General features: G+C 39.2%; 2 protein-coding genes across 2 annotated transcripts in view; one reads left to right on the forward strand and one right to left on the reverse strand.

The window, feature by feature from the left end:
- SNW1 (SNW domain containing 1) overlaps positions 1 to 6243 on the forward strand; it is a 35074-nt gene extending 28831 nt beyond the window's left edge. The window contains exons 11-14 of the mRNA XM_004739159.3: positions 1448 to 1544; positions 3254 to 3371; positions 5316 to 5479; positions 5559 to 6243. Of these exons, the coding sequence (XP_004739216.1) occupies positions 1448 to 1544; positions 3254 to 3371; positions 5316 to 5479; positions 5559 to 5757 (578 nt within the window). The 3' untranslated portion in view covers positions 5758 to 6243. The remainder of the gene's footprint in view (positions 1 to 1447; positions 1545 to 3253; positions 3372 to 5315; positions 5480 to 5558) is intronic.
- On the reverse strand, positions 6233 to 13595 carry LOC101692281 (SRA stem-loop interacting RNA binding protein). The gene is made up of 4 exons (XM_004739162.3): positions 13447 to 13595; positions 10075 to 10133; positions 6788 to 6895; positions 6233 to 6352 (listed from the first exon to the last, which is right to left on the reverse strand). The coding sequence occupies exons 1-4, from the start codon at positions 13541 to 13543 to the stop codon at positions 6281 to 6283; spliced, it is 336 nt and encodes a 111-aa protein (XP_004739219.1). The 5' UTR covers positions 13544 to 13595; the 3' UTR covers positions 6233 to 6280.
- Positions 13596 to 13601: the final 6 nt, after the last annotated feature.

Genomic DNA, 13601 nt, shown 5'->3' on the forward strand with positions numbered 1-13601 from the left:
CAGGGGGTGAAATGGGCATGTGGAGGAGTAGGGAAACCATTTGGAGGGCTTTTGCAGTAATCCAGATGAGATGAGGATGAGAGGCAGGGAAAACATGGTCAGATGGATTTTGGAGGTAGAGTTGACAAAATTTGCTTTTGGATTAGGTAGAGGTATGAAAGAAAGAGAGTCGGGGATGACTCTGGCACTTTTGACGTGAGCAATAGGGAGGGGTTGAGTTGCCATTTGCTAATAGTGGGAAGACTGCAAGGGAAGAGGTTTGGGAGGGAAAGATTAGTTTAGTTGTGGACATGGTAAGTTTAAGATGGAGGTGTCAAGCAGGCAGTTGGTCAGAGGAGTCATGAGTTCAGCTATAGAGAAGTCACCGGAATTACTAGAAGTAATGGTCCACCTCCTTGAATCATATATGAATGACTTAGTGAGGCAAGATATAAAGACCTACCTGTTGTCATACACTTAGCCACTGAAGGGAATTAGAAGTCAGATTTCCCTATATCTAATTCTCTACACTGGTAAGAAATTTAAAAAAAAAAAAAAAAAAAAAAAACCACAGAATCGTCCTTGAGGAATTAGCTTAAATTCTGAAAAATGTGTTGCCAGATAGTAAAAAGAACGAATGTTTATTATTATTACTGGAAGATACCACTTATGGAAGACACTGCTCTGAGCACTTTACATGTATTGCCTTTATCATCCTGGCTCCAGCAACCCCTTGCAGAGGTTATAGGATTGTCACTGTACAGAGGAGGAGACGAAGACTCAGAGTGATTGAGTGACCTCTACGAGGTCATATGGCTAATCTGTCTTAGGAACAGGATTTAAATCCAGACAGGCTGGCTCCAAAGCTGTATCCCCTCAGACTGGTGAGAGAAGAGAAAATGAAGATAGACATAAACACAGTAGGTAGAGATCAAGATAGAACTAGCCCCTGTGGACCACAAGCAAAAGGTTCTTTATTCAGCCAGTCTTTGAAGATACAGGAGTAAATTTACACCTGATTTTTTCCTGAAATTTTAATAGGATAATTTAAAAACACACAGAAAAGTTGAAAGAATTATACAGTGAACATCCGTATCTCCTCCACCTGATTCTACAGTTAACTTTTTAAAAAACAATTAATATTGCTTAATTTGCTTTATCATCTATCTACTGATCTTTCTATCCATTTATCAGTTCGTCTTACAATTTTGATGCATTTCAAATTAAGTTAAAGCCCTCAGTATACTTTGCGTCTAAACACGTGAGCTGCATGCATGATTCTGGAGTTCACATTCAAAAACTAAACCAATACTGTTGGATTTAAATTAATTGCAAGTGAGTTAAAAGGCCGAATGTGACTATAAAGAAGTCCGTGGAATTATCTGTCATGGGTTAAAGAATATTCTCTTTGTTCCAAATATTAATGGGTAATATAGCAATGAAATAATTTTCAACTCTGTTCACACAGAGGATGGGGAGGCACGTGAGAGGGATGAAATCCGGCATGACAGGCGAAAAGAGAGACAGCACGACAGGAACCTTTCCAGGGCAGCTCCTGATAAGAGGTAGGTGCTATTTGAGGTAAATGCGAAATATGAGTATTGGCTTTTGCGAACCTCTTCAAGAAGAGTTTTAGTCCACTGAGACCAGTTTGCTTCTCTCCCTTTCCTCTCTAGATTGATAACTTCCTAAATCAGCACTTATTTTCTTAACACTGATGCTTGCTTTTCTTAGCAAAGGAATTAACTGTCCCTGGAAGAAATCCTTTTTCATCACCTTGTAGAGTCAGCTAGAATTGTGCATGATAGGGATGTAGAAAAGGGAATTGAGATCATGTTTGTGAAAAGAAGGTAATAGATAGGACTGTTCTGATCTGTTATTTTCCTGTTTCAAGTGGTGAGACAAGCTTATTACACGCCTATTCCTCTAGACAGGGAAGAAGATTCTGTACCTTCATTGAGAGCCTGTATGCAGAGATCTGTCATCAGTACAGTGGGGGAGAAGAGCAGGTTTTGTGAGAAGTGAAAATTGGCCTCTTCTCATGAGTAGTTACTTAAAATTCAGAAAGATAGTGCTGCTGTATAAAATGACCTAGGAAAAATTAATACAGCACTGCTAATAAGTGCAGACCTGCATGGAACAAACAAAACACATGTATGGGGCTTGCACTAAAGTAAGGATTGGTGAAGTTTATGCTTCACTAAAAGCTGAACACTGAATTCTGAATGAGGGTTAAATGCAAATATAAAACATTTTCTTTCCATATGAGCAGTTTTCCATGCTCTCATCACTTTGTGAGCTGATACAATCCATTTTTTCAAGTCATGTCTTAAACATGAAAAAGATGATTCCTGCTGGTGGTGCTCTTTGTTATTTAATGGCATAGCTCATCTTCCTGGATAAGTGAAGTCATGGAGAAGCAGGAAATCTGAATTTAGAGTCATGGGTAAATGTGCAGTGTAGGAGAGAGAGACATGAAATGTGAAAGCGCACAATTAACGATACTCTTGGTCTGAAATTCCTAAGCTGTAAAAATCAAAATGGCTCTGTAGATAAATTGGGCCCTTAAAACCAATAAAGTGTTTATGGGAATTGATAACATAGAAAAGCTGTAAACTTGTGATTGCGTGAAAATCAGGTTGTCTGTAGAAATTATTTTAAGACCTGAGTTTCTGGTAAAATAAATGATGACAGTTACTCTGGTTTCATTGCGATGTAGATTGCATACATACTGGAACAGCAGGGGCATTAAGATAATCTGAATACTGAAAATCATTCTGAGTAATTCAGTCATTGACATGTTTTCCTCAAAATTCTAATAGGATAAAATTACTGAATGTGGTTTAGGTAAAGAACAGATTCTGGCTTGTTGACAGTGATTCATATGATACATCTGATTTGCATCCAGTCCCCCCCACCGCCCCGCCGCAGTCCTCGTATAATAGCAAGTATAGGCTGTAGCAATTTCATATCTCAGCATGTTCTCTCCATAAGGTGATTGGTTATATTAAAGAATTCGTGTCAAGAGTGAGTCTCTTGACAGTTCTTTTCAGCTAACAGGAAGGCCTGATTATAAAACCCTACCTCTTCTAATAACCATGTCTCTGAAATGCTATAAGAACTGCCAACCTGATTATGCATTATCAGGGAATATATGTTCACAAGATATGAACAGGACATATTCATTAACTTTGCTTCTGAGATTGGTTGTATTGAAATTGAAATTCAGCTCATCTGTAAAGAGTTTTATTAGTGACATTGTATTTTGAAACAGGTCGAAACTACAGAGAAATGAAAATCGAGATATCAGTGAAGTCATTGCTCTTGGTGTGCCCAATCCTCGAACGTCCAATGAAGTTCAGTATGACCAAAGGCTTTTCAACCAATCCAAGGTACCAGGAGTTTAGACATAGCTTGTCTTAAGTGTTGATATGAATACCAGTCCTCAGGGAAAACTAACATTGTCATAGATTTGGATCAGCCAAAGGTGTGCTGGCATAGTGAGAGAGAAAATTAGTAGTTGTGTGTTATAACTTATAAAACTGTTTTATCTTATTTCATTTTATTTGACATAAGATAAAACAACTCTGATTTTGACCTCTACAGTTGGCTAAAATTTAAGATACAATTAAAAAAATGAATGAAATAAGTTGATAAAACTTGGTTTTAATGTATTAGTCTTTTATTTATAAAGTAAAGCCAGTATCCTACAAAAGTGTATCTTGGGTTTTTTGTTGATCTTTGAAACACAAATTTAATGCTAAAGAAACATATAACTTGAGATCTTTAAATGATGAAGCTGTAAAACTAAATTTAAGTGCTAGACTAGTTGTCAGGAAATCTGACTTCTAATAGCTATTGTTATTAACCAGCTAGGATACCTTAGGCCCGAAGAAGTGCCTTTATGTGTTAATCCACCCAACACTGATTATGTACTGTGCATTAGACAGTGAGATCAAAGATGTGCCTTTGCCCTCAAGGAATATTCAAGTCTACCAGAAAAGACATATCAATGTATAAGTAAGGACAGGGCAGACAGCAATAAATACATGGAAGTATAAAGTTCTACTGGGATACAGAGGAAAAATTTATTATGACTTTGAATCTTTAAGATTTGAAGGTGGCATTTGAATATGCTCTTCTAGTTAATAATAACTTAATTGGATACTTTTTTACATTCCTGGCATTATTCTAAGTCTTTCACTTTTACTATGTGAAGTCATACTATTCATTATAATCTCTACTTATAGATGAGAAAATTGAGGAACAGTGGTTTAGCTAGAAATTGATAGAAGATTCAAATGTTCGATTTCAAAGGTTGTGGGGGTTTTGTTTGGTTTTTTTGTGTTTTGTTTTTTTCAAAATTTTGTTTTTAGGGATAAAACTGGCAGTTTTTTAAAATTAACATGTAATGTAATTTTAGCCTGAGGGGTCAAAGGTTGTGTTCTTAAACACAGTGCAGTGGTAACTTACCAGCCTGAGCAAAGGAGGGTTAGGCGTGCAAGTTCCACCTAGGCACATACTTAGGACAGTTACATCTTAGAAGCTTAAGCTTATGTCAAAGCTGTGATAAAAATTTTTCTAGAAGAGCACAGCCCTGTATTGAGGATCCATCCAAGTATATGAAACAAATTTGTTCATTGTTGACTTAGGATTTGCTCTTAGAGCCTGTCTCATGCTATAATAGTGATGTTCTCAGGGAGTTAAGAAGTATAGCACCATTATTCTAAATGCCATGAGATACTGTTGGTACAGCATCCGTATCTTAGTCTTGGGATTTTGAGTTCAAACCCCATGTTGGGCATAGAACTTACTTATTTAATAAATGAGTAACATCAGATAAATGCTTTATAGTTCTTTTGTCTTCTTGCCACTATCTGTACAACTGAAATTAAGTACCTGCTTATACTATCCAATTTTATTTTATTTATTTTTTAAAGATTTTATGTATTTATTTGAGAGAGGGAGTGAAAGAGCACAAGCAGGGGGAGCAGTAGAAGGAGAGGGAGAAGCAGGCTCCCCGCAGAGCAGGGAGCCCGATGTGGGACTCAATCCCAGGACCCTGGGATCATGATCTGAGCCGAAGGCAGACGCTTAACCATCTGAGCCACCCAGGCACCCTACTATCCAATTTTAATGACTACTTCACTAAAGTGGTCAAACTTGTTAATTAGCACTTTACTTATGGACCAACCCTGGTAAGAATAAAGTTTATGGACTTTGTTTTTTTATGAAGATCTTTTTGATTTGCAGTTCAGATTGCTGAAAATGTACGCTAGTAATGATTACATGAATGTAGTCAGATCCAACTTTTAATACATTTTTATTTCCCACAGGGTATGGACAGTGGTTTTGCAGGTGGAGAAGATGAAATTTACAACGTTTATGATCAAGCCTGGAGAGGTGGCAAAGATATGGCCCAGAATATTTATAGGCCCAGTAAAAATCTGGACAAGGACATGTATGGTGATGACCTAGAAGCCAGAATAAAGACCAACAGGTACCTAAGCAGACAGCGCAGTTTCACTGTTGAACCAGTGAAAACAAAGCAGTTCATAGTCCTTTCTCTTTTTCCCTAGATTTGTTCCCGATAAGGAGTTTTCTGGTTCAGACCGCAGACAAAGAGGCCGAGAAGGACCAGTTCAGTTTGAGGAAGATCCTTTCGGTTTGGACAAGTTTTTGGAAGAAGCCAAACAGCACGGTGGCTCTAAAAGACCATCAGATAGCAGCCGCCCCAAGGAACATGAGCATGAAGGCAAGAAGAGGAGAAAGGAGTAGACACACCTCTCTTCAAAGTCAATGAACTTTTACCCATAACCCTAATGATGCAAGTCAGATGGGGAAAAACACTTTGTACATGGCCAGGATAAAAACCAAATCTGGGTGTCAGACCCCAGCACTACTTTTTATTACGGGAGTCAGGGGGGAGGGGGAAAATTCTTTGAACTATTTAGTTTTTTTTAAAGAGTGGGTTGTGTTTGTGCTTCTCCTACCTTTTGGCATTTATAGAACATACTACCCCACACATGAAATTAAGACCACTTCTTTTTGTGACATTAGTACTTTGGGGTTAATATTTTGTGTAAGAATGATTGCTGATGAATAAAGTTGCCCCAGCCACAGTGAGTAGAAGGATGTTCACATACTAGAACTGTCCTGCCAAATGACGTTTGCCCCTACTACGTTTTGTTTTAATTTGGAGTGGGGAAATTAAGCTCTTGCTTGGTGCAACTATTTGTTTCAAATAAAAACATTTAGACAAAATTTTTTATTTTATTTACTCTAACAGGCAGTAATAGTCTCAAAAGTCTTTCTCTTCATCAGATGTCTGATCCCCTTGCAAAACTTTTGGTCTTTGAGCTTGAACGTAGAGCTAAAAAAAAAAAAATCCAATAAATATTGTAAGGAAAGATAGTATCTGCAAAAGCATTCCAACTGAAGATTGCAACTTTAAGACTGCCTTTTATGAGGGAGTCAGCACCAGTAAGTCAAAAGGATATTACCTGATCCCTGGTCTTAAGACTAAATCAGTTTAACCCAAAGTTGCACAGTAAGTGGAAAAGCCAGTCTCCCTACCTTGTAAGCAGACTACTGTTCTGTGTTAGATCTACCTTGCTAACTGTTAAAGGGTCTTCCTAAACTACCCTCCCCAGACACCATAGGACAGGCACCCTTCCACCACCACCACTCTTTAACCAATATTAAAGGAACTTCAGTTACAAATCTCCCAAAGTCCTTGTCATTCCATACTTCTGACTACTAAACGGATATACAGAAAGCTCATGATGTTATACAGAAAAATATTTACCTTTACTCCATCAAGAATGTGATGTTCTTGTTGTAGTGCATTCTGAAGTTCCTCTTCTGAAGAAAACTGAATCCAACCCATACCTCTGTGAAATCCAGTCTCTTTGTCCTAAAAATTCAAAATTTAGAAAAGATTAATTATGAACTAGAGAAAGTTTTCATGAACTCCAATCAAACTAACAACTTTTTCATCTGCCCAAATGGAATAACTGAGATTTTAATAAATGTCAAAAACCTTGCTTTAATACATACTTAGCCTCCTAGTTACCAAAGGTCAACTTTGTGTTAATCTTATTCTGCTTTTCTGCTGCCTGCCACTGGAGGAAGTAAAATATGGGCAGTGAAGTTTCTGTCATTCGAGATACAAACCACACTAAATAAAAGGGACATTTTGATCACAGAAAGAAACAACTCTTAACTTCCCCGATTCTAGAAACTAAAAAATTTGGCCTCAAACCCTAGTTTGTTTCTTGTAGTTTTGGAGAAAAATTACTCTCATCACCACCACTACCATTATAATTATATAGTCCTAGTGAAAAATAGAAAAAAAAAAATATTACCCTCATTTACCTAGCTCTAGGTTGAAGTAACGCTACTTTGTGCAAAACACAGAGTGCTTATCATCCAACCTATACACAGCACATGTGGAGAAGATTCTAGTGTGTTTGGGTGCACCCTGCCCCCACCACACCAGCCCCACTATTTAAGAACAGATATAAAGATGTCTATTCACTCAGTACCTCACCAATCTTCTTACAAAGTTACGTTATGCTCTGCACCACCCCCAAACCAAATTTTTAGAAATTGTTCCCAAATTTAAAAGGTGACTTTTTAAGTCTTAACTTCTACTGCAGGAAGTTTCTGGTAATATCCCGGTGATTCACTCCTTACCTCAGCTAGTTTCTCCTCTACTTCCGTATGCCCATTTCTGTTAGTAAAAGCCTTTAAAAATGTGTGTTTGTGTAAAACTTAGGTACTGTGCATTCTAAGATACAGGAACCTGGATTTCTGGGCGCCTTGGTGGCTCAGTTAAACATCTGCCTTCGGTTCAGATCAGGATCCCAGGATCCTGGGATCGAGTTCCGCATTAAGCTCCCTGCTTAGTGGGAGTCCGCTTCTCCCGCACCCTCTACTGTTGTGTCAATTAGTAAATAAAAAGTAAAATCTTTAAAAAACAAAGGGATGGGACGCCTGGGCAGCTCAGTCTGTTAAACATCTGCCTTCAGTTCAGGTCATGATGCCAGCGTCCTGGGATCAAGTCCACAAAGCAGGCTCCTTGCTCAGTGGGGACCCTGCTTCTCTTTCTGAATGAAGCTCCTTGTGCACTCACTTGCTCTCTGACAAATGAATAAAATCTTAATTAAAAACAAAAACAAAAAAAGGAACCTGGATTTGAATACATGAATTTGTTTATCAGAAACTAACTTTTGGGGGGCGCCTGGGTGGCTCAGTGGGTTAAAGCCTCTGCTTAAAGCTCCCAGCATCCTGGGATCAAGCCCCGAGTCATCCTCTCTGCTCAGCAGGGAGCCTGTTTCCCCCTCTCTCTCTGCCTGCCTCTCTACCTACTTGTGATCTCTGCCTATCAAATAAATAAAATCTTAAAAAAAAAAGAAGGAAGTAAAGAAAGAAACTAACTTTTGGAGCACCTTGATGGCATAGTCAGTTAAGCATCTACCTTCGGCTCGGGTCATGATCACAGGGTCCTGGGATCAAGTCCTGCATAGGGCGCTCTGCTCAGTAGGGAGCCTACTTCCCCTCTACCTCTGCCTACTGACAATCTCTGTCAAATAAATAAAATCTTAAACAAAAAAACTCCTTTAACTTTTCTCCTGTTAACATTTTACTTAGTTTTACCAAGAATCAAAGTTTTCTTTCTTTTTTTTTTTTCCTTAAAGATTTTATTTATTTATTTGACAGAGATCACAAGTAGGCAGAGAGGCAGGCAGAGAGAGGGGGAAGCAGGCTCACTGCTGAGCAGAGAGCCAGATGCGGGGCTCTCGATCCCAGGACCCTGAGATCATGACCTGAGCCGAAGGCAGAGGCTTAACCCACTGAGCCACCCAGGCGCCCCTCAAAGTTTTCTTTTGTTTAAGGTATTAACTCCAGGTCCCAAATAATTTTGCTTACACTTTCAAGAAGGAAATGGTGAAAAATGTTACTATTTTGGGAGAAATTTTTAAGTAGGTTCCATACCTATCTAGTGTGGAGCTCAATGCAGGGCTTAAACTCATGATCTCTGAGATTAAAACCTGAACGGAGACCAAGAGTTGGACACTTAATGGACTTAACCACTCAGGTGCCCTCGGAGAATGTTTTTTTTTAATGTTCGTCAAATAGGAATTTCATCCTCTTCGTAAAAATTTAGTTTTTAAGCTTATAGAAAAATTTTTGTGTCCATAATACTTATGCCTCATTCTTTTAATTACCTGTATTAAAACTCCATTGTATCAGTGAATTAATATCTATTTAATCCCATTAATGAACATTTAGGTTCTTTCCAGTTATATTATTAAACAAAGCTGCTTTGAACTTTTTCTTTTTTTTTTAAAAAAGATTTTATTTTCAGAAAGAGAGAGCATGAACACAAGTAAAGGGAGCAGCAGGCAGAGGAGGAAGCAGTCTCCCTGTGAAACAAGAAGCCTGATGAGGGACTCAATTCCAGGGCCTGGTAATCTCAGAGACCCTGAGCTGAAAGCAGATGCTTAAACAACTGAACCATCTAGGTGTCCCTGCTTTGAACATTCTTGACCACACCATTTCTGTAGAATAAATTCCTAAAAATGGAATTGCTAGGTCAAAGTAAATGTAAATTCTTAGTTTTGATTTTTGCCAAAATACCCTTCAGAAATGAAGTAAACTTCTGAGCACCTGGGTGGCTCAGCTGTTAAGTGTCTGCCTTCGACTCAGGTCATGATCCGAGTGTCCTGGGATGGAGCTCCGCTCTGGGTTCCCTGCTTAGTGGGAAGCCTGCTTCTCCCTCTCCCACTCCCCGTGCTTGTGTTCCCTCTCTTGGGTTAAAGCCCCTGCCTTTGGCTTGGGTCATGATCCCAGGGTCCTGGGATCGAGCCCCACATCGGGCTCTCTGCTTGGCGGGGAGCCTGCTTCCCCCTCTCTCTGCCTGCCTCTCTGCCTACTTGTGATCTCTGTCTGTCAAATAAATAAATAAATAAACCTTTTTTTTAAAAAAATCATATAAGCTGATAGGCTTTAACAAAGTCAAGAATTCAAGGATAAAATTAGAGGATCAAAAATTAAAGGATAACATTTTTTTAAAAAGATAATACTCACAAAAGGTACAGTGCACTTTCGTACATGGCCAAACTGTGCAAAGTGTTCTCTCAGTTCACCTGTATAGGAGGAAAAAAAACCATGTTAAAAGTACTTAATGTATTAGTTGATATATTTGGGGCACCTGGCTGACTCAGATGGTAGAGCATGTGACTTTTGATCTCAGGGTCGAGTTCAAGCCCAACAACTGGGCATTACAGATTACTTAAAAAGAAAAAAAAAGTAGTTAATGTATTTTGCATCCTCCATCCTAGATTGTAGCGAGAAACCAAGAGGGGACCTAGAATCCCCAAACTTTTTGTGAACAGGAACTACTTTCATTTCCTTGAAGCCTTAAGATTTAGGAAGTAGCTACGGTACTGACTACTTCCTCAAGTTATGATGGGGCTACCTCTGATAAAGATATCATAAGTCAAAAATATCCTAAGTTGAAAATGCATTTAATACACCTAACCTACTGAGCATCAGAGCTTAGGCCAGCCTACCTTAACCATGCTCAGAACACTCACATTAGCCTACAATTGGGCAAAACCGTAACACATAGCCTATTTTATAATAAAGGGTTGAATTTCTCACGTAATTAATGGACTACTGAAAATGAAAACCAGAATGGTTATATAGGGACAAAATGGCTGTAAGTCTATCAGCTGTTCACCCCTGTGATCACATGGCTGACTGGGAGATGCCCCTTGCTGATGCTGCTCCTAACCCAAGAGAGCATCACGATGCCTATCACTAGCATGGGGGAAAAATCAAACAGAATGCCTATCAAATAGAATCAAACAGAATGCCTATTATTTTCACCTATCACTTTTTGACTGTAAAGTCAAAAAACTGTAAATCAAACCATAGTAAGCCAGCAACCATCTGTATAAAGCTGTAATGTGCCAGAGATGAGGGGAAATGATGGGGTGCGGGCAAATAAACTGCTGAGTCGACTGTAGTCATTACTCCCAGCAGATGACTGTCTTCATCAATTACTGTACTAGGTACATGGATAATAATCCCTGTGAGAAATTCACACACAAGACAGATAATTAGAATACAGTATATTGCCAGCCATATTAGGGATTTTCAAACAAACGCTCAGTTTACCTCCCTTTCATAAAGTTTAACTCTGTTAAATAGTGGACACTCTAAAATTTATTGAGATGACCCTACTTACCCTTCCTGCCTTATTATCTATTGCTGGCCCATAGTTACTCTCTAGTACAGCAAATGAAAGCTCTATGTGTCCGTCCTACAGATTCCCACCCTCGCCTGTCATTCTTTCCCCTTGCTATGTCAGTAATCTTATCTCTTCCTGCCTAAATTATAACTATCTTTCAGGACCCAGGGCAAATATAGCCAAATACTATTTTATTGGGCTTCTACTGCCATACAAGGCAATGCACTACCCCTGTGAGGCCTCAGAGATGCATAGTACATCATCTTAAAGATCAAAAACTACCTGATCTCTTCTGAACTACAGTGCTTATACTTTCCCTGATTAATATTTCATATTACTGGGTTATTTCCCCCTAGTTCATCTAAACTTCACTGGTTCAACAACTGCCTGTATCTGTTATAAGTCTCCTCACCCTCACCACTACACTACACCATAAACTCCTTGAGTGTTGAGTCCACTATGTCAACAGTAACTGACAACAGTAGGGCAGTACCTGCTTAATGAAAAAATGCCTAGTAATCTGTCAACAACCCCCACACACTAAATTTCAGAAGCACTCTAATAGTTGGTCAAACCATTTGGCAAATTCAGGACCTCATGGATCAGCACCAGGACAAACATGTTGTTTGTTTAACACTAAATAAAATAGTGTTAAATATGCATGTCTTAAACAAGGTATTAAAAGTTCTAGAAAACATCCACTTCCCAAACAAGCTCTGGAAGGTAACCGTCTTCTCAAATTACCTATAACTGTTACGGAAAAACTGCTGCAAGCATCTAGAACAATGTCATCCTCAAACAGATACTCCTGAAATATTTGCTGAATGTATGAATGAACCAAGAAAGACTGCTTCAAAATTGTATGTTACACTCTTTTTATGAGTTTTAAACCAACCCATTATGGTCTGGAAACTTGCAACTACAGGATGATGGTGAAATCCCGGAGCCTTTACACAGTTTCACAGGGCCTAAGCAAGACATTGTACTGCCTAGATCTTCATCTGCTACATATTAAGAAGGTGAGGCCCAAAACAATCTATTTCCCATTCTACTACTCACACCAGGGCCACAAAAGCTAAGAAGTGAGTAATCCTATTTCCATTCTTTTGTTTAAAGGAGATGACCTGACACATGAATACCTACAAAAGTGACGATGGATTTTTAAATTTTGGGTAAGCAAATTTAAAAACCTTTTTCCAAAAGTGCAAATGACAAAAATCAATGTTGATGAGAGATTTCAATACTGATTACTCCCAACCCTCTATCTCCAGTCTAGGCCTCTCCCATAAGCTTATAGTGATTATAGTAATCACGAAAACAACTATCATGTATTGAGTACTTAGTCTGTACCTAGCACAAGTCTAAGTGGTTTACATATAAACTCATTTAACCCAATCAAAAGTCCTATCAAGAAGGTATCACTGACTCCATTGCTTGATGAAACTGAGAAACAATGAGCCCTTTTCCCAAATTACCTCCCGTTAGGTTACACAACTATTAAATGGCCGAGGTGGAATTCTAACCTAGGCAGCATGGCTTCTCAATAAATGATACACCGTCTCCTCTGTCCAACTGCCTGACGGAGACTTCACAGGCTTTTCTCAAACTCAACACATTTCAACTTTACTCCTCTTCCTCTTTAATCTGCTTCCCCTACATTTAACCACGATATTCACCAACGCTAAAAACCTGGAATTCGTTCTTCCCTTTCCCTCATTCCTTACTCCTACCCCACGCAAGCCACCGCGAAAAGCCGTTGATTTTGTTTTATTAACATAAGCGGATCTGACCCCCTTTCTACCACTACCCTATTTCAGATCCTCGTCTTTGGACTAACTAAATTATTGAAATTGCCTTTTAATGCGTCTCCTCGCCTTCAGTCTTGCCAGTTTGAATCCACCCTCCACACCGCTGTCAAAATAATCACTTCTAAATCGTAAATCTTAAGTTTTCAAGTAACGAACCGTTCCACCGAGCCACAGTGGAAAGGCAGGAGACCCTGAATACGTGCCGCAAAAGCTTAAGGGGCATCCCTGAACGATTCATTGAAAAAAAAATTTTTTTTTTATTTCTGCTCACTGGCTTGCTCAGGAACCACAGCTCTTAATCCAGCCACCACGCTGACACGCATTCCGCCGAAAGCAGTGCTTTTGAGGATCGCTTTTACCTAAAACCTCAACTCCTAACACGTCTCCATCACTCACTCGAGGCCGCGGTCCAGGGGATTTTTCTGACAAAAGCCACGGGCCGGCTAACACTCGTTCGCAGCGCCACAGCACCCCTCACTGCAGAGGCAGCCATCTTTAGATCGAGGACGTCTGCGACTTGCGGTCGCGACCCCGGAAGAATCTTGCAGATC

Source organism: Mustela putorius, unplaced genomic scaffold (genome assembly GCF_011764305.1).
Source record: "Mustela putorius furo isolate JIRA1106 unplaced genomic scaffold, ASM1176430v1.1 tig00000129_pilon_pilon_pilon, whole genome shotgun sequence".
NCBI classification, from domain to species: Eukaryota; Metazoa; Chordata; class Mammalia; order Carnivora; family Mustelidae; genus Mustela; species Mustela putorius.

Coding starts and splice junctions, on each gene's coding strand:
- LOC101692281 (XM_004739162.3), bottom strand. CDS start 13,543: ATGGCTGCCTCTGCAGTGAGGGGTGCTGTGGCGCTGCGAACGAGTGTT. Junction 10,134..13,446: donor CCCCTGGACCGCGGCCTCGA/GTGAGTGATGGA, acceptor CCTCCTATACAG/GTGAACTGAGAGAACACTTT. Junction 6,353..6,787: donor ACATTCTTGATGGAGTAAAG/GTAAATATTTTT, acceptor TTTTTTTTTTAG/CTCTACGTTCAAGCTCAAAG.